This window comes from Enhydra lutris, unplaced genomic scaffold, assembly GCF_002288905.1.
Source record: "Enhydra lutris kenyoni isolate GAN:26980312 unplaced genomic scaffold, ASM228890v2 scaffoldscaffold73, whole genome shotgun sequence".
Lineage (NCBI taxonomy): Eukaryota > Metazoa > Chordata > Mammalia > Carnivora > Mustelidae > Enhydra > Enhydra lutris.
In genome coordinates, this window is record NW_019154157.1 from 6192970 (window position 1) to 6214243 (window position 21274).

At 47.4% G+C, this 21274-nt stretch overlaps 1 protein-coding gene across 1 annotated transcript in view; it reads right to left on the reverse strand.

The window, feature by feature from the left end:
* Positions 1-1143: 1143 nt before the first annotated feature.
* LOC111160026 (seizure related 6 homolog like) overlaps positions 1144-21274 on the reverse strand; it is a 180941-nt gene continuing 160810 nt past the window's right edge. The window contains exons 12-17 of the mRNA XM_022522791.1: positions 19705-19896; positions 12236-12430; positions 6970-7002; positions 4778-4892; positions 2473-2575; positions 1144-1173 (exon numbers count right to left, since the gene is read on the reverse strand). Of these exons, the coding sequence (XP_022378499.1) occupies positions 1144-1173; positions 2473-2575; positions 4778-4892; positions 6970-7002; positions 12236-12430; positions 19705-19896 (668 nt within the window). The remainder of the gene's footprint in view (positions 1174-2472; positions 2576-4777; positions 4893-6969; positions 7003-12235; positions 12431-19704; positions 19897-21274) is intronic.

Below are 21274 nucleotides of genomic sequence, written 5' to 3' on the forward strand. Positions count from 1 at the left end.
ATAGAACCTTCCTCCATGGTCACAGCCTGCGTACCCCCTTCCAACATCTGGGCAGAGCTTCGGAGAAGAAGTTTTTTGTTTTTTTGTATTTTTTCCTCATAGGACCCTCGCTTCTGAAATACGGGATTGCAAGTATATTCCGGCCCCTTTTGGAGAAACGGTGCATCTGAGTTACCCTTATTTGGAGGCCTCAGGGGTTTCAGTATTCCCGGAAATCAAACCGAGCCCATCTCTGGATTTCAGGACCTGGCATCGCCCCCCACAATTGTAACCCTTGTGATTATGTGGCTGAAGCTTCCCAAGGGGTCCTAGGTCACGGCTTGGGGTGGGGGGGCTGCTGAACGAAAGGATCGGTTCTGGCACTCGTGGCATACATTCCCTTCCCTTTCATTACTGGTGGAATGTCAGAGGAAAGGACATTTTATTGACTCGATGTTCCCCCCCACCCACCCTGCACTCCATCTGAATTCTCAAATCTGTCATCTACTCGGCAATGTTTTCTGATTCTGCCAGCATCCAGGGAGGCCAGGCTGGTGGATGAAAACGCTCATGGTCACGCCTTGAGCGCCTTCGGGAGGATCATGGGAGGGAGAGGAGGGGGCGAGACCTTCTAGAAGCTGATAGAACATTTGGAAGAGCAGACCGGGATTTGTTTTGGAGCAGATCTGTTCAAGCTGAAGTCCGACCCAAGTTAATCCATCAAGAAATACCTTTCCCACCTACTCCTGGGTCCGGGATTTGTCCTAAAAGCACCGTGGGCATGGATCCCCAAATGCGTGCCATCTGATGCGGCCAGAGCAGCATGGCCGCCGCTGATGGAGAAACCCAGCTGCTTTTTTTTTTTTTTTCCCCCTCCCGCCTTTGCTGCCATATTGGTCATTTTTCAGGTCACCCCCCTGACTTTGGAAAGGAGATTGTCACGCAGATTTAGCCGCAGCTGCGACACCTCCAACCACACCAATTTCGACTTTCAATATAATAAATACAGCAAAGAAAACAGTGAATCTTCAAGAAAGAGTCTAAAGAAAAGACAGACAACATTCTGGGGTTTCAATCAAATGCCACGTGGTCTCTGGATGAATTTCTCGAGGAGGTTGTAGTTGAGTTCTGATCTGTGAGCTCTCTTCTCAGGCATAGCTCTCCTTAAATGGAAACTTCATATTCCCTGGTTTCCTGCAAGAGAAGGAAGCACAGATCGGGGAAACTGCTGGGGGACGGATCCATGGGCAGAGCGTGCCCTGAGAGCCTTTTGTCCTAGCCAAGGAGGTGAGGAACGGGGAGAGCAGAGCCGACTCAGCCGGCCAACCACCCACCTCTCCCAGCTGTGTGAGTGAGCACGGCTGAGCCAGGATGACAGCCCAGAGGCCGCTAGCTGAAAACCCTGCCCCACAGACTGATGAACAAATTAACATCACTTGCCTTGAGCTACCAAGCTTTGGGATTATTTGTTACTTGGCTTTATCATAGTGCTGGGGAGCGGATACACTCTACCTAACAAGTATTGATATGATCTAGTTAATGAAGTGCTCTTTCTTTGTTTTGTTATCAGCTTGACCTTCTTCTCAGATTTGGAAACAAGGTCTATAGAATGTAAAATAACCTATGATCTCTTCTTGGCAGAGCCATATGGAAAATGACCCCAACATGTGGGTGGCAACCACCCTGGTTTCTCCAATATTCATCAAGAGCACGTAATATACTCCAGGCCTCTGAGCAAAAGAACTGGTTTAGGAAGGTTTAGGAGGTTTAGGAAGGTTTAGGAAGTCAGAGGCTTGGCCCCAAAGAGGTCATTGTCACATGCTTTCACGGACATCTACTGTGTCTGCTGGGTCAACACAGATAAGCAAGCGCGTCTGTGGTAGATGGGAGTGTGGTGGGAAGACTCCAAGCTGGGTCCTCTCACCTCCTGGTGGTCACGTTTTTGCATGATCCCCTTTCCATAAGTGTGGGCAGGACTTGTGATTTGCTTCTAACCCATAGAACATAGAGAAAGTACTAGGATGTCTTGGCCATACGTCATAGTGCCCTGACCAAATTTTTCATGGTCCCTAAAAATGATTTTTCACAATCAAGATACCCATTGGTATCTATTTGATTGTTTGAGGTTCAAGGGAGGCAGGATAGTAGAATGATGAATGGCACCAGTCTGAATTTGTATCTAAGCTGCAGGCCATGCTTTTGGCTGTGTGCAAGCTTGGCCCAATCATTTGTTCATCTCTCTGACCCTCAGGATCGTCATCGGTTCATCAGAGATAACTGCAGAGTGTACAACAGAGTTGCAGGGACTCGGGCAGCTTTCGCATTTAAGGGGCCCAGCTCATGGTACATATTCTTCTTCTTATTACCGAGCTCTGTCTCCTTTGAAGGATTATAAGCTCATTAATGGCTGGACTGGGTCTGTTGGATTCACGACTGTGTCCCTAGTACCCAACACAAAGTCTGCCACCTAAAAGAGAATAGAGACCAACTCACCCCCGTCTCGTAAATGGGGTTGTCAAACTCAGTTTCCACGGTGATCTGGCTGTAGGGGTGGGAGTATATCAGAGGCAGGCGGAGGTTGGAGTAATAGCGACATCTGGAGAAGGGACAGCAAAGGAGAGAGGAGTTACTCCCAATAGCGGAGAAGAACAGTGGGCTGGGCCCCCATCCAGGGTCTCTCACAGTGAGAATCCAAGTGGGTGAACACCGAAATCATAACTGCTCTCAGCTTGTAAGCTGGTCACTGACAACTAAAGCCTCGGTACTTCCCCTTCCTGGGGAGGGCTGGAGCTCAGCTGGTTTTCCCCTGTAAGGTGATTCGAGCTCCTCTTTCACGCAGGGTGACAACAGCAATAATGAGCATTTACTGAGCACCTACTATATACCATGTTGCCTCAGAGCAACCTTCTTTACCTATTTAAAAAGTGGTTCTTCTAGGGGTACCTGGGTGGCTCAGTGGGTTAAAAGTCTGCCTTCAGCTCAGGTCATGATCTCAGGGTCCTGGGATCAATTATCGATTGTTATCGATAATAATAATAATCGATGGGCTCTCTGCTCAGTGGGGAGCCTGCCTCCCCCCACCCCGCTTCTCTCCCTACTTGTGCTCTCCCGCTCTGTCAAATAAATAAATAAAATCTTTTTAAAAAAAGTGATTCTTCTATTACTACACACTCTTTCCTTTCTTGTGTTCATCACGGCGTGTTATAGTTCGTGTATTTCTTCTCTCCCTCTTCAACACTGTGGGCTCCACAGAAACAGAAAAAAATGATATTGGGCAGATGCCTGCCTCAGGGCCTTGACACATACTGTATATGTGCCCAGAATTCTCTTCTTCCAGATATTTGCATAGGTTACTCATTATTGCTTTCAAGTCCTTACTCCAATGTCATGTCTCATTTGGAAGTCCTAAGTGCAATCACCACCCCTACCCTAGCTCCTTTCCAGCTTTCTTTTCTCCCTGCATTTATCACCTCCTAATGTACACAGTTAGCCCTTGAACAACACAGGTTTGAACTGCGTGGGTCGACTTAGATGTGGATTTTTTGGATAAATATAGTACGGTCCTGCAAGTGTATCTTCTCTTCCTTAGGATTTTTTTCCTTCTTTTTTTTTTTTTTTAAGATTTTATTTATTTATTAGAAAAAGAGCACAAGTGGGGGGCTCGGGGCAGAGGGCGACGGAGAAGCAGGCTCCCTGCTGAGTCGAATGCAGATGCTTAACTGACTGAGCGACCCAGGGAATCTTCCCCCAACTTATGATTTTCTTAGTAACATTTTCTTTTCTCTAGCTTACTTCATGGTAGGAATATGGTATTGAGGTGCCTAGATGGCTTAGTCGGTTGAGTGTCCAACTCTTGATTTCAGCTTGGGTCACGATCTCAGGGTCAGGAGATCAAGCCCCAAGTCAGGTTCTGCACTGGGCATGGGGTCTGCTGGGGATTCTCTCTCTTCTTCTGCCTCTACCCTGCCCTCATCCCCCCATGTACATACTCTCCCTCCCTCTCTCTCTCTGAAAAAAAAAAGAACATGGTATATATTACATATAACACACAAAACACATGTCAATTGATGGTTTATGTTATCAGAAAAGCTTCTGGTCAACAGTAGGCTATTGGAGTTAGGTTTTCAGGGAGTCACAAGGTATATATATGCAGATTTTTGACTCATGGGGTGTCAGCACCCCTCATCCTCTTCGTGTTGTTCAAGGGTCGACTGTATATACTTTTCTTGCTGTCTTCCTCCCATTAGAACCTGGGCCCCACATACCAAAGATCTCCTTCTGTTTTGTCCACAGTGATGTTCCTAGATCAGCCCCCCGCCCCCAAACTGCCCGGCACACAGTAGGTGCTCCATAGTTGTGAATTTGAAGGAATTCGTGAATATCCTAGCCATGGCTAAATATCTTCCTTCCTCATTGCAGGCAAGTTCTAGGATCCTCAACACACAGGACAATGTCTGGTACGTATTAGATTGTCAGCATATGTTTGTGGCCTAAGTGAATGAATGAATGAATGAGTGCATCATGGGATCAGTGTCTGTGTGTCTATCTCTCCTGCTAAACCACAGCCCCTTGAGCTCAGGGTAGTGCCTGCTTACTTGCTGCTGCGTGGTCGGCCCTCTTGTCTCAGAGGGGTGGGAGGGGATGAGCAGGTGTATTTCTCCCAGAGCTGAGTTGAATGACATCATCTCCAAGCACCCAAATGCCACCGGCCACGAGCTACTGCTGGAGACCCTGTCCCCCAGTGCGCTGGTCCTTGAGAGGATGGCAGTCCCCCACGCCCTGTCCCAAAGCCCCCTACCTGGTGATGTAAATGTAGGCTCCTCCCAGCAGTAAGGAGATGATGAGCACTGGGATGAAGATAGCCAGCGCCATATTTCCCCCTTCCAGCGATGTCTCGGCTGCCGCTTCTGCTACTAAACACACAAGCCAGTGAAGCCCTCGGGTCTCACCACTCTCAGCCCGCACGGGCACCTGGGTGCCAGGTGCGAGCCTGCCTTCCCAGTTCTGCACTCATTCAAAGAGCTGGCATCGCAGACCCTGAGCCGTTGGACCACCATCCCCAGGGGGAGAAGAGGCAGAGAGTAGAGCAAATGGGACTGGTTCTTTGCAATGGAGGCCAGACCCATCCTTGGGTGGGGTGCTCATGAGGCTACCCAGAAGAATGACACTCTTTTAACCCCTAGTCATACCATGTCCACTTTTGGGGGGGGAGGGGATGGGTGGCTGCATTTGAAATCTGGTTAAAGTCCAATTCAAGGAGAAATCTGGAGAAAATCTCTTACGTGCTAACTGGGAAGGCAGATTTGCTCGACATTCCATGGGAAAGGGGGAGCTCCTTGTGCCCAGACTGACAGGCGCCTCCCATGGCTGCTCTATCAGACCGTCCAGGAGAGGGCGCTGGGCAGCTGGGCCTGTTCTCAGTCCTGCACCCCGTCCCCCCATGACACCCCAACTTCCAAGACCCAGTTTTGATTCTCAGAGGTCACGGTTGCACCCTCTTGGCCTCACTTGCCCCCCACCCCCACGGTTTGTGGCAGTTGTAAGGACTACGATGGCTATGGTGGGGCCCAGGGGCGTGTTCTCCGCACAGCCTGAAGGGAGACCCCACATCTCCGGACACAGGTCCTCAGGTTTTCGCTGCCACTTCTCCCCGGCCGCGACCCTCAGAGCTCGGCTGTACGCTAATCTATAATCCATTAACCGCCACTCCAGGGAGTCTGAAAAATCGATGCTAACACCCATGACAGATGCATGAGCACAAAACATTACACAGACGCTCATAATCTCCGAGCAACCCAGGCCTCTGAGACGCTCTCATGGTTCATTGGTTGCCGAAAGGCAGCGAAGGGGTGGCCTGAATGGAGGCTAACGACATGGAATGCCCTCTCTGTTCCCTGCAGAGTGACTCCCACACGGTCCACCTGTGCGCTTAACACTTGAGCCGGGCTCTGCCTGTTGGGATTAAAATGTCATCTGCCGCGAGGGACAGCAACTAATGACCCGTAATTCGCATAGCCCCATAGCCCCACATTCCGAGTGAATGATTTATTGTCAGAAAGCTAAGTGGTTCCAAAAACAATGATAAAAATGGCTTAATTGGTTATAACTTTTTTAAAAATAAAAATAACACGATATATACATACATATATATATACACACACCTTATGACACCACAGCCCCAGTGAATGGTTTGGTACCCAAATGAATGGAGGTTCTACAGAATGTAGACTGTTTTATGTGTGGAAGGGATTGTAAGGGAAGGGAACCACAAAATAAAAACCCAAACAAAATCCTAGCTAGCATTTACTATCTGTTCCCATTAATAAATCTCACTTGGGGGGCGTCTGGGTGGCTCAGTGGGTTAAGCCTCTGCCTTCAGCTCAGGTCGTGATCTCAGGGTCCTGGGATTGAGCCCCACATCCGGCTCTCTGCTCAGCAGGGAGCCTGCTTCCCCTCTCTCTCTGCCTGCCTCTCTGCTTACTTGTGATCTGTCTCTGTCAAATAAATAAATAAAATCTTAAAAAAAAAATCTCACTTAGTAATTCCTGAGAGGAGACGAATAGAAAACATGGAGGATACAGGGACAGATAATTTGAGGAAAATGGACCCCAGAGCATGCCCCAGGCAGACAGGGGGGTGCTCGGCACAGAAGGCGAGGCATCATTGGATTTACTTTCCCCAAACAGCACTGTGTGGGTGCAAATTCAAATGGTTGGGTTGTGCCTCACTCAGGCATGTGAACCCTCAGATTTTCTTACCTCAAGAACAGAACTGGTGAGAAATCCCTTTCAGGTCATAGTTAGGACCCTAGGCTGCAAACAATGGTTTGTGTCTTTTACAATGTCCTATTTTTGAAATTACCTTCAGCAGTGAGAAGATGGAATTTCTGCTTATTTTTTTAAGCAGCTGGTAGAGGACATGCAAGGACCTGCCCTTATTTTCTGTTATTAGCTTGATTTATTGGATTTTTTTTTTCATTATGGAACTCACCTTCTAATGCGTGTTCAAAGCTGTCTTGATTAACTGAAAGGGAAATTGGAAGCATTGGTTAATGTCGAGTGAATTCACTCTGCATAAAATGAAGCCAAAAAATTGGGAGCAAAAGCCTGTGCCAAGCTTTGCTGAAGTTAGTGCTCCGCTTTGATTTATCTTGGGCTCCTGGAATTAGCAGAAATGCCTGGACACATTTCTTTCCTAGGTTCCTGAGAGATCATGACATAGATATGAAAGAAACAAGGACAACAGTACTGCCTGTGATTAATTATGAAAACACTCACCGTATGTCAGATACCAAGCCAAGAGCTTTCTGTATGTATTTGCTCATTTACACCCACACCAATCTCACTGCGTGGATACTATCATCATCCCCATTTTACAGATGAACAACAGAGGTTCAGAGAAGTGAAGCAATTTCTCTGATCTCACATAGCTTCCAAGGGATGAAGGCAGTCTTCAAACCAAGACTGCTCGATTTCTCCAGCCTCTGCTCTTACTTATGTCGTAGTTCTGCTTGTTTTTCATTGTTCCCTATGTAGGACAAAAGCTGATGAACAGTGAAGCTTAAGATAAAGCCCTACATCCAAAATCCAGCCAGAGCTGAAACTTTTCCTGCTTTGAAATACATGTTTATATGAACCTCTCTGATTTCACTTCTTTTCCATATTTATGTGAATATTATTCTTATTCCCTGCAAAACAATTTCCATTCACCACCACAGACTAGAACTACCTAGAATTCACTCATTTCCCCATAGTCTCCATAAAACTTCTCCAGAAGTTCAAGATGATAGGGACTGGCATTCCCAGGTTTTGGCACCAAAGACCTCATGGTAGCTGAGCACCAAAATATACCCACATGGATGGGTTTAAAAGAAGCAACCCCCAGAGTGAAGGGCTTAGATAAACAGACTGCATTCTACAGGGATGGCTGGGGATGGCCACCAAAGGCTTAGCTGTATTCACGCCCTAATACTGAAACTTCCTAATTTGTGCCTCATCAAAGTCACTCTTGGATGTTGGTCATTACCATGTGATGCCAACAGAAGCAGTTGAAAAGCTAGCTTACTAACTAACTGACTGCTGGTTATTTCTGGAGCTATGGCATTAGGAAAATGGAAAGACTGAGACAGATTTTGCCCCAGACGTGAGCAGGACTTGGGTTGGGTGTGTCTGGGAGTGCAGGAACTCCTACTGTATCTCAGAGCTGGAAGGAGACCTTGAACTCATGTCTCTGGGAGTGTGGTCAATGACCCTCTGGGGCACACATTAAAATGCAGCCTCCTGGGCCACGTCTTTTCCTTTTATTTCCCACAAAGGGAAACCAAGGTCAGGGAGGGAGGGTGGCTCGCCCAAGGTCACACAGGTGGTCCACAGCCCAGCCAGGAGGAAGCCAAGGGATCCTGAGTCCCAGGCAGGTGGCTTTACATTGGCGCTCAGTCACTTTACCAACTCTAGAACACAAAGCCACACATCCCACTTTTTCTTGGAACAGGAGGTGATTTGTCATATCCTTATAGAGTTGTGGGGTCTCAGGAGTGGAAACAGAGGGGAGAGAAAGATGGAAGCATCCCCCAAGATCCTTTCGTGCCAGAAACTCTGTCATGTCTGAGGAAGAAAGTGAGGGGCAGGGGACCACTCACCTGCTGGGCCTTCAAGGGCTTGCCTATCTCAGGGATGCAAAACTGAGCACCTTTTATCTTTTCTTGCATTTTTATCATGTATTTTCGGATGGTAGTTCTATTTTCCCATCAGATGGGCAACGTCAAAAAAAAAAAAAAACAAACAAACCCCTGATAATATCTAGTGCTGGCAAGGATGTGGGGAAAAGGACACTATCACACATTACTAGAGGGGGAGGTGAATCACTACAGTTGCAGAAAAGAATCTGGCAAGATCCACAAAGCGTCAGCATCCACAGAACTTTGCCCATGCCAAATACCCCTTGAAGGAATCTGTCCTATTTGATGAGAAACGCCAGCACCCAAAGATTCATGAGCAAGCCGATTTCTGGGCAAAAAGAGACAAAACAAACAAGAAACCAGAAAAGAACTGGGAGACCCACGCACAGAGGAAGGAGTGAACGCATCAGGAGACATCACAGTGTACAAAGCCACGTGGCAATTAAAAAGATAAGACAGGGCTCTATTTTTTCTTTTTTCCCTCTTGACAGATGTGTGTGATAAATGGGGGAACAGAAAACACAAAGTACGTATGGTATGAGGCGTTTTTTTACTTGGCAACACACGAACACTCCCTGCCCACTCTTTGCAGTGTGTCTCTTTGTGTCCAGGGAACTGGGGAGACTGGACTTTCACTGGTGATCAGTACCAGCTTCCCCAGCGAACGGACAGAAGGGATGGAGAAAGGAAGGGAAAAATGGTTAATGCTTCATTGGCAACTTTGGTTTCTTTTATTTCTTGCATGAGATACTTTTGTAGCATATCCAAAACGGAACATACACAGTCAGGAGGCAGATTACATGGAGAGTCAAAAACGGTCCTTCCACGGTGTCCTTACTTAGTTTTTTTTTTTTTTTTTTTAAGATTTTATTTATTTATTTGACAGCGAAAGAGGGAACACAAGCAAGGAGGAGTGGGAGAGGGAGAAGCAGGCTTCCCGCTGAGCAGGGAGCTGGATGTGGGCTCCATCCCCGGACCCTGGGATTATGACCTGAGCCAAAGGCAGATGCTTATTGACTGAGCCACCCAGGCGCCCTCCTTAATTAGATTTCTTAAAAACAAACCCTATTAATTTCCCTCCACACAGAACACTTACCAACAATACCAGATCAACTCCTATGAATGTCCCTGTAGCAGTTAGAAGATTTATAGGCAATCTTTCCCCCAAGAAAACATCCCAGTGTTTCACCTCGACAAAGTGGATTTCCTGCACCATCAAAAAGAAGTCAAGCACAGGGCTAGACTTTGTCAAAAATTATGGCAGGGAAGAGGAGGGAGGCAGTTGTCTTAAATCTCATTTGCTGATCTTTTACTTTTTTCCTGCATTTCAATGGGATCTCTTGCCCTCTTATTAAGAACTGCTTCTATAAGGTCTTGGCTCTCACGGGATAGGCTCTGGCTTGATTCCAGGTGAGAATACGCAGCATCTCTAGGCCAGTGTTTCCCACACTTGCCTGAGGATAAGACTCACCGCTGCTGCTAGTGACCCTGGGCCCTGGTTCCTGCCCTAGACCCAGTGACTTAGCATCTCCCCTTCAGGGGTCCAGAAATCTGTTTATATTTGTATCTTATGTTCAGAAACCATTGCCTTAAGTGTCTCAGATTCAAAGTGCATTGGAGCAACCCAGAGCTTGTTAAAATGCATATTATGGGATATCCTACCCCTCAGTGATTAAAATTTTGTAGAGCTGGATTAGCAGATTCAAGAACGTGTTTCTCATAAGCAGGCTGGGTGATTCGAATGCTGAATGGGGGGTTGGAAGCCACCAGACTCACAGCCTTGAAGTTCACCCACCAGGCAGCTCACTGGGGAAGAGACGGGGACTTCACAATCAGGAGATGTGGGTTCAAATCCCGGATTTGTCTTGTAATAGCTGTGTGTCTTTGGGAAAGTCACTTAACTTCTCTGAGCTTCTCCTTTTGTAACCATATGGGTAAGATGCCTCATCTATCTTAGAGTGTGGTCCCGAGATTTAAATGAGGCCATTCAGGAAAAAAAAGTAAAAACATTAAAAAAAACATAGGTAAGGGTGCCTGGGTGGCTCAGTTGGTTAGGCAACTGCCTTCAGCTTGGGACATGATCCCCGGGTCCTGGGATTGAGTCCTGCAATGGGCTCCCAGCTCTGCTTCTCCCTCTGACCCTCTCCCCATTCCTGCTCTTTTGCTATCTCTCAAATAAACAGATAAAATCTTAAAAAAATAAAAAACAGAGATAAATTTCATATAACATAGAATTAATCAGGTTAAAGTGTGCTATTTGGTGGCATTTAGCACATTCGCGATTTTGGGGAGCTACCACTTCTCTCTAGTTCGAGAACATTTTCATCAGCCCTAAAAGGTAACTTTGTACCAACTAAGCAGTTACTCTTCTCTCTCCACCCCAGCTCTGAGAGCCACCAATCTGCTTCCCTTCTCTATGGGTTTACCAATTTGGGATATTTCATATAAATGGAATCATAGGATATGTGATCTTTTGTGTCTGGCTTCTTTCCCTTAGCATCATGTTTTCAAGGTCCATTCAGGCTGTGACAGGTGTCAGCCCTCCATTCCTCTTCATGGCTGAATAATATTCCACTATGGTTAGGCCACATTTTATTTGTTTGTTCTCCAGTAGATGGACATTAGGGTAGTTCCCATCTCTTATGAGCAATGCTACTAGGAATATTCATGTACAAGTAAGTACTTGTTTGCAATTATTTTGTGCCTCTACCTAGGAGTAGAAATGCTGGTTGGAAAACATTTGTAAGGCTTAATTGAGGCTGAAGTTCATCACAAAGCATCTGGGGATCCATTGAAGTTATGGGCTCCCAAGTAGAAATGTAAAACTCCATGATGCCTCTGTCGCTGTTGGGGAAAGAATTCAGAACTTTCTGCCTCATTCTCAAAGGGGCATTAATGCCATAAAAGGCTAAGATCAGATTTAGGATATTGTTATTAATTGTATACCTCAAAGACCTGGATAAACAAACCCAAATCTCACTGGCTTTGTCAAAATTTAATTTCGGTGATGAGTGTTTACTGATTTTAAAACAAGTTTTCCCTCTTCACCATCTCTGGGATGGGGGTAGGTCGGTCTTGCAACCAACGGCATGTTAATTTTCTGCCACCAGGTGGCGCTCATGATGCCTGTGTGTGCGCCTTCGCCCATCACAGCATCATCAGCGTTTGGGGAGGGTGAGAGCGGCCGGGGAGACCACCCCAGGGGCAACCGGGGAGCCCTCGTAACCCCTGGGAACCAAGTGGTCATGAAAACGGGATGCAGGAGGCAGGGAAGGTTTAAGCCGCGTAACCGAAGCAGGAGTTCAAAGCAGAATGGCTCTCCTTCATGATAAAAATCTCAGCTCGAAACAGAGCTGTTAGTAAGTAGAGATGAAAATGCTAAGCCAGGAGAAGGCATTGTGCCATCGTTTCATGGACAGCACTTTTTTCTTTCTTTCTTGGTGCAGAAAATAAGGGCGGTATCTTAGATGTCAGGAAATACAGTAGCTGGACTTTTGAGAGCGAATTGAGATTCATAGCAAGAAGCCAGACTGGACGTCTCCTGCTCCCGGTCTCTGCGTGGCGAGTGGGTTTCTGTACCTTTACAGACGGGCAGGGGCCCGTTCCAGTGGGATGGCTGTCCCAGGATGCATCGAATGGTCACTTCGCCCATGAGCTCAAAGCCTTCGTAGCACATGAAGGTGAGGGACTCTCCCGGCAGGTAGAGCCGCTTGTACAGGATCTGGTAGCCGTTTTCGGGCAAGCCAGGGTTGTCACATGCCAGGGACTCCTCGGCTGAAATGCAAGCCCGAAACAGCTCTGATGAGGCCACGCAAATCCCGGGGGACTCCCGCTCACAGCCTGCCTGGTCCTGTTTTCGCTACCCTCGCCAGTACCTTTCGCCGGTACGGTCTCTCTGCCTTTCCCTCACCTCCGATGCTTTTCCATTCCCCAAACTCACCTCCCCATCTCCTGCCCCTGGCCACCTATTACTCATGGGCACCATCGTACGTCCCAGGATGTGGAATCTGGCTTGAAATCTGGGTTCTACTACATACCCGCTGTGTGACCTCCAGCAAGGGCCACAGCCTCTCTGAGCCTCGATTTCTCTTATCAGTAAAATGGGAATACTCTCATAGGGGTTTGGAAGATTAAATAAGGTCATGAATATAAGGCGTTTAGCATGTTCTTTTTTTTTTTTTTTTTAAAGATTTTATTTATTTATTTGACAGAGAGAGATCACAAGCAGGCAGAGAGGCAGGTAGAGAGAGAGGAGGAAGCAGGCTCCCTGCTGAGCAGAGAGCCCGATGCGGGGCTCGATCCCAGGACCCTGAGATCATGACCTGAGCCGAAGGCAGCGGCTTAACCCACTGAGCCACCCAGGCGCCCCAACGTTTAGCATGTTCTTGGCAGGTCATAGGTGCTCAGTCAATGATGGATGGCCATGTTGTCATATTATGAAATATTCTTCCTCCTCACCTTACACCTTACCTGCCCACCCAGCTTGGATAAGTCTGATCTTTCAGTACTCAGTCCTCATTTCTCCACCTCCAAGGAGTCTTTCCTGGGGTCCTCTATCCCTAATAGAGTCACTAATCTTCCTAGTTCTTCCTCTGCCCCAGCACTGAACACACTGCCTTGTATTTAATTATTTAATATCGCTTCTCCTCACTGGAGATGAACCTGTTAGGGTGTGCTTGAAGCCCGGGGCCTGCTGTATAAGGACTCTCATATATGATCCTATGCTATACAGTAGGAGCATCATAATGATGCCTGGCAGCTTAAGACATACTAGAGAATTGAACCCATTCCTGATTTAACCTATTCCAGGCTCTGGACTCTAAGTTTCCGGCTTATTACATAAATGGACTGGTCAAGACCCCATCTTCAGCTGAAATGTGGCTGGGTGATGACATTCCCACTCCAAGGATGTGCCCAAACTTCGAAATAAGACCATCAAAGGCAGATTTCCTCAACCTTAGATGCTATTAACATTTTGGGCTGGGTAATTCCTTGTGATGGGGCCATCCCCACCTTGTAGGACGTGGAGCCACTAGATCCTGATCTCTATCCTCGTGTTCCTTGTTGTGACAACCAAACATGTCTCTAGGAATCGCCACTGACACATGTCTCCCGGGAGCAGAGTCACCCTGGTGGAGAATCACTGATCTCGGCTCTTCAACAATTCCGTGTGAACTCATTCTGTTCTTTCTCAGGAATGCAACTGAGCTGGACTGGCAGTCTTGGAAACAGTCACAAACCCACCCTCACTTCTATATTCCTCCCATTTCTCCCCTCTCCTTAACTATAGGGGAAAAATGTACATTTTGGGGGAACACATTGGAACAAAATGTGAAAATCAGGTTCCCCAGGTATTGCTATGAATGGTTCGTAAAATACCCCACAAATATCAAAGCATCAAATCTGTATGATCATTAGCAACCAGTGATACCTAAGCCCTCACGGTGGGCCACACACGGTTACTAGCATCTGTATTTACGTTGGCATGATCATCCTTTTTGATGAGGATGGTGGCTTGTTTGAAGTCGTTCAACCGGCAAGTGGTGGACCCGGCGGGTTTGAAATCTGGTGCATTGAATGGCTCTGGGGTAGTGGAGGTAGGAGGGACCCTTCTTGTGCCAAGTCCCCTGGGCTGTCATGAATTCCTCTGAGCTACTGCTTTCTCAGAGACAGGAATTTCTAAGTGAAGATGGGGCACCCAGCTGGAAGCTGGCATGGGAGCCAAGGTGAGGCCGCTGGGGATGATACATCAGTGGAAACTTTTACTATGGCCTCAGTCTGGCCACGCGGGCTCTGCCCCGGTCAGGAGAGCCCCATGTCTCCTATGTGTGGTGTTCCGAGGGCAGGGTGTGAAGAGCCAGGGCCTCCTGGGAATCCCTAAGCTTCTCCCTGGGGAACCGCCCATAAAACCCTCACTGAATTTGTAGGCTCTTCATTACTTGTGGTGGTGTGGTTTTTATTTTCTGGATGGGAGCTTTGGGAGTCAGGTACCACCAAAGAAGGGAAGTTGCAACAAAGACTGCATTTAGTACTGCCAACAACATCAATGGCAGCAACAGTAGCAAGGGCTGTCGTTTCTTGAGCCTTCAAAAACCCACCTGGTAAGTGAGTTATGTATTTGGGTCTACGAACAGGTAAAGAGATCATTTCAATAAACTGCTGCAAGTGCTGTGGTCAATGCAACTGTAGGAGCCATGGGAGCTTACAGGAAGAGAAACATGACCTAGCCTAGGCAGTCAGGGAGGCCTTCCTGGAGGAGGTGATGCCGAGGAGTCATTGTTATTTCTTTCACAGACCTGGCTCTCCTCCTCCCATCTCCAATAGTCCCCAGGCTCCCTGAGAGTGTGGATCATGTCTGTTTATTTTTAGGGCTTTTGCACCATAGTTCCCAAACTGTGCTCTGAGGCACCCCAGGGTGCCACCACAAACAGCACTCCTGTGTGATTTTTCAAAACTTGGAGGAGACAAAGGAACACCTCCCAGACCCATGTGAATGGTGCCAACATTAGACAGAGCTACATTTCTTTTGATGATGCCCTGTCTTCACAAAGCTGGGTTTTCTTCAGTGGATGAAAAAAAGCAAGAGGTCTGAGAAAATCAGTGTGCAACAGAATGAAGGTGGCAGAGTCCAGTTGCCAAAATCTGAGAAGTCTGTCAGAGCCCAAGAGGCATCCACACCCCTGTAGCTGTGATTCTAGTTATTTAAGAATGCAATAAAAGTCATGGGGCACCTGGGGGGCTCAGTCAGTTAAGCATCTGACTCTTGATTTCAGCTCAGGTCATGACCTTGGGGTCATGGGATCGAGGCTCACATCGGGCTTCCTGCTCAGCGGGGAGTCGGCTTGAGATTCTTTCCTTCTGCTCTCTCTCTCTCTCAAATAAATAAATAAAATCTTTAAACAATGCAATCAAAAATCAAATCCTGGGGGCGCCTGGGTGGCTCAGTGGTTAAAGCCTCTGCCTTCGGCTCAGGTCATGATCTCAGGGTCCTGGGATCGAGTCCCGCATCGGGCTCTCTGCTCAGCAGGGAACCTGCCTCCTCCTCCTGTCTCTCTCTGCCTGCCTCTCTGCCTACTTGTGATCTGTCTGTCAAATAAATAAAAAAAAAATATTAAAAAAAAATCAAATCCTGTAATACGTGTATTACTTTTTCAAACGGCTACTAAGTTGTCAGGATAGAGCTACTTATTAAGTTGTTTGGGGCTAATTACTTAGCAGATGGAACTGTTAGGTATTTCAGCCTAGGATATTTACCAAAAAAATTCCTGAGACGCCAAGGGTACTGCGAGGGGAGAAAGCCTGGACACGCCCGTGTCTGCATTCGGAAGCACTTTTTGAATTATTGCATGAGTCACTTCCAACTGCCCTGTCTGGTAGGGAGCAGCATTCCCTTTCCACAGCTGAGGGCTTTGAGGCCCAGAGAGGGCAAGCTACTTCCCCAAGGTCACCCAGCAGAGCTGGGCGTGGGGGTGTTTGGTTGTGAATTCCAAACACTTCCTTCTCCCCATGCTTGACCAGTCAGTTCTTGGAGGACTCAAAAGACATGGTTTGGAGTCCCGGCTGGACCAAACAATGGCCTTGAGCAGGCCACCAGGAAAAAAAACTATACACATTCAGAGCTTTACAACGGGCTCTGTCCGCTGCATGAGCTTGTTGGTGGAAGATCGTTGTCAAGGGTAAAGCACCAGAGCTTTGTTCAGAAGCCAGGATTTCAGAGCGCTAAGGTGGGAAAATGCTGCTTTGGGGCTTAGTCAGTCTTCAGTAGGAATCCTGGCTTCTCCCCTTCCCTACCATGTGACCTCAGGAAAGCAGTTCACCCTCTCTGGGCCTCCTTTGCCTGCTTTTAAGTGAACACAGGTACCACCCATACAGTTTCACGAGTGTTCAGTGCACTAATGCTGGGGACGGGCTTGGTAAGGTGATGGGCAGAGGAGACGCTTGAAAGCTGTAGATGTCTGACAAACTCATCCTTAGAAACACCTCAGAATCCAGATACAGCCTGTCTCTCTCGCCACTCCCCCAGCTCCCCCACCGCCCCCACTGCCAGAATTGACCATCCTCTTGCCTCCCATCTCCTGCCAGTCTCGCTTGCTGGTAATGAGGCTGGAAGCACGTGCTGGGCTGCTGTTTGGGCTTCTGGGAGGATCACGTGTCTCCTGACACCCAGCCTGGCTCGTGACTCATTAGCACGGGTGTCAGGGAAGCCGTCACAACTGAGATTCCAGGGGAAGGCAGCCTCAGAGGGAGGGAGGCTTGTGTCTCCAAAACCCAGCAGCCAGCACAGCCTAGAGGGTCTTCGGAGGCTGTGCCTCGTTAGGGAAGTGACTTTCTTTCCTTCCTCCCTTCCCTCCTTTTCTTCCCTCCCTCCCTTTCTTCCTTCCTTTCTCCCTTCCTTCCTTCCTTTCTTTCTCTCTTTCTTTCTTAAATGATACCTCCACCTTTCAGTCCTTTTAAATAAGCTTTTATTTTCAGCTTCTCATCTCTGGGTCTCTGTAGCTGGACCGGCTCAAGCAGCTGCTGATCCCCTCACAGTCTCCTGGAGGGAATGGGAACCGCACGGGTGTTCTGGGCTGCCTTAGCGATGTGCATCTGACGGGGCGGTGGGGGGGGGCGCTTTGAATAACAGAAATGCACCGTCTCACAGCTCCGGAGGCTAGAAGTCCCAGGTCAAGGTGGCCTTCAAGGACCACACTCCCTCTGAGACCTAAGGGGAAGGATCCATCCTTGCTTCCTCCTAGCTTCCACGGGTAGATGGCAATCCTTGGTGTTCCTAGACTTGCAAGCACAGAATGGCTTCTCCCTGGGTCTCCGTGTTCAAACATCCCCTTCTTATGAGGACCCCGGTCACTGGGTTGTTGCCCAACCTAATCCTGTAGGGTCTCGCGTTAACTTGGTTACATCTGCAAAGACCCTCGTTCCAAAAAAGGTCCCCATTACAGTACTGGGGTTAGGATTTCAACATCTCCTCTTGGGAGATACAGTTCTCCCCGTAATGCCCTGGGAACTTGGCCCAAAGGTCTGGGGATTGGGAGGGGATGTGCTTGTGGGTGAGGAGTTTGGGCCATAGGATACAATTTTGCTGGGACATCCTTGCATGGCTTTGTCCCCAGTCACTCACGATGAAATATGTTGGGACAGGGCTGGTGGAAAGGGCCGTGGGATCCAAGACCAGAATCTCAGCTCTGCTCATGAAAAAGTGTTGTGACCTTAATCACATGTCCCTGTGAGTCTCAGCCACCTTTAAACAAACCATACATGCATGCATGCACACAGAGGGAGAAAGAGAACCAGGCTCCCTGCTGAGCAGGGAGCCCAGTGCAGGGTTCAAACCCAGGACCCTGGGATCATAACCTGAGCCGAAGCCAGACTCTCAACCAACTTAGTCACCCAGGCATCCCAGCAATGTGTTTTACACATTCAACAAACAGTAACTATTGTTATCTCTTTTCCCTTCTGAGCTTTGGTTTTCTGAGTATATTTGCACACACACACATACACACACACACACACACACAGACACGCTACACACATACATGCACTTACATTCACAAATGCATACAATCTGCTTAGCACAATGTCTTACACAATCAATAAATAGCAACCATTATCTGTAAAAGGGAGCAGATGTGTCTTACGTCTGAATCATATTTTATTTTACCTCTGAGACGTCCTTAGCTCTGAAACTCTAGGACCTGGACTAAAAAGGCAGATGGAGACCCATGGTATGAAGTCCAAGTTTCCTCATTGCACGGGAACCCAGAATAAGAAAGTCCCCTTTTGCTGTGCAGAAGCTTTTAATTTTGATGTAGCCCTACCAGTAGCTTCTGGAACTTGAGCTGACTGAACCCTTAATAGAGCTGCTCATAACATGCTCGTATAAAATATTAGCGCAGCTGACGGTTTCTCAAGTCCACATTGTGTGAGGCTTTCCTCCTTTTGAGTCGTCTCTTTATTCCTCTGAGCCGTGGTTCTGATCTCTGGCTGCACATCAGAACCCTGGGGGAGGGGTGGGGGAGCTTTGCAAAACCTCACTGCTTGAGCTACGCCCCAGACCAGGAGCATCAGAAACTCTGGCGAGTTTTAAAACTTCCTAAGTGATCCCACGCACATTCAGGCTAAGCACCCCTGGACCACTGCTCTCTACCCTCTCTCCCTGGCATGAATAGTAATTCCTCCCTTGTCAGAGTGACTGTGGAAGACTTTTCTTTTTTGACTCTTTATGAGTAAGAAAGTCCCAAGGTCTTTTCTTAACCAAACATCTGTGTTAGTGACTTCACATAGATAAGACCAAAGAAGAGTTTAAATCCACCAATTTCACGTCCTGTGGATGGCTTGATTGTTGGGCAGAGTCAGGTAGCTCTGGGTTTGACCTTGGCCTCCACTATTAATGGGCTGTGTGACCTGGGGCAATGATTTCACTACTTGAAACTTAGTATCCTCTTTTTTTTTTTTAATTAACATATAGTATATTATTTGCTTCAGGGGTACAGGTCTGTGAATCATCAGTCTTACACAATTCACAGCACTCACCATAGCACATACCTCCCCAATGTCCATCACCCAGTCACCCCATCCCTCCCCCTCCTCCCAGCAACCCTCAGTTTGTTTCCTGAGATGAAGAGTCTCTTCTGATTTGTCTCCCTCCCAGGTCCCTTCTTGTTTCATTTTTCCCTCCCTTCCCTCCAGGATCCCCAGCCCTGTCTCTCAAATTCCTCATATCAGGGAGATCATATGATAATTGTCTTTCTCTGATTGACTTATTTGGCTTAGCATAACACCCTCTAGTATCCTCTTCTTGCAACAGAGACAACAGTGCCTTGCTCACAAGGCAGAAGGGAGGGGCATTGTTAAAGGACTTAGCCTAGTGCCCAATACATGTACCATAAATGTTCTAGTACGCATGCCTTTGATCTGGCAGCTATGGTCGGGGGACAGTAATAACAGTAAGCCCTCTCAAACGGTGGAATGCCTCCTCCTAGCAGCCCAGCCCTCCGCCTGGAAAGAGGCAGCAAGCCCCTGTGTGCATCAAGCCAACAGACAGGACTCACAGACGCAGTGGGGCAGGCGGGACGTCCAGATGGGTGTGCCAGTCTCGCGGCTGTAGCAGGTCAGAAGAGAGCTCCCTTCCAGCACAAAGCCTGGATTGCATGTGTATTGGATGGTGGTGCCCACCAGCAGCACAGGGTCTGAAATTAAGCGGGTCGAGTGGTCCACTTCCCCAGGGTCAGTGCAGTACATAACTATGGACGAAATCAGACCAAGAGGGCGTTAGGATGCTTGATGATGACAGGTTTGCTGAGAACTACAGAATGATCTGGAAAGTTTCCCAACTTGGTTCTTCTCCTGTTTGGAAGCTGTGTCTGAGCTCATCGCTCATCGAAGGTGGCTGGAGAAGAGGATGGGACGAAAGAGACCTGAATTTAATTCCACGTATAGGAAGTAGCCCAAAGAATGTTTGCATCTGGACCCAAAGACCTATGTACAAGGTTGTTCACTGCACAATTATTTGTAATGGTAAAAAACAGAACAACAAAACAAAACAGCAACAACAACAACAACAAAAAAAGAAAAAATGCAGGGGAAGAATTAAATATGGAACAGCTGTTCTATGAAATCCTGAGCACCCACTGAAGACAGCAAAGTGAGGGGGACCTTCCCTGCTTTCTTTGTGGTACCTGAATCTAGTAAAACAAGCATCCAATACTTTTCGATGAAAAAATCAATGCCCATAAAGGGAAAACAGTAAGCCAATTAAAAAAAGAATGAAGTATGCCACATGTGTGATATGAAAAAGTATCTGGGTTTCTGAGTTGAGAAAACAGCAGTGGTAAAATATCCTTACCTATGGCTGTTTCTGTATGAGTATCTCCGTGTCTTTATATGCACAATTCACACATACACATCAATGTGTGTATGTGTAACACATGATGATTGCAACAACACAGAATAAACTTTTAAGAGTGGTATCATTTCCAGAGAGGAAGATCATGAGGGATTTTCACGCTGTACTTCCTAATTTTACTGCTGCTTGACTTCTGTAAGTAAACACCTGCGACTTGTGTCATGGGAAGATATGTTTATGTGCATCTTTTGACGTCAAGAGTGTCGTTGAATGAATCACTGGAATGAATGAATGAAAGGCATTGGTGACCCGCAGGGATTTCTGAGGGAGAACCCACTGGCTTCAGGATGTTCTGCTGTTCTTATTCCACTAGAAGAGAAGCCACTGAGGCAGGTTGGTGGGTCTCTGTCTTAGATGCACAGCGACAGGCAACCAGCACGGGAACATAAACGCTGATATCCAGAAGGGGCCCAGTGCAAATTCACTTGCTCTAATTTGGGTCTTTTCCTGGAGAAGAGTGAGGCAGCTGAAGAGTTTCCCAGAGAGAGCTAGTTTATGTCCCCTCCAAGCTTTTAGAACTCATTACCGCAATGTATATCATCATCATTATTTTAAACACTTTAAAAATCACCATCGTCATTATTCTTTTATTTACTTATTTTTTTAAGTAGGCTCTATGCTCAGCCTGGAGCCCAACAAGGGGCTTGAACTCATGATCCTGAGATCACGACCTGAGCTCAGATCAAGAGTTGGATGCTTAACCGACTGAGCCATCC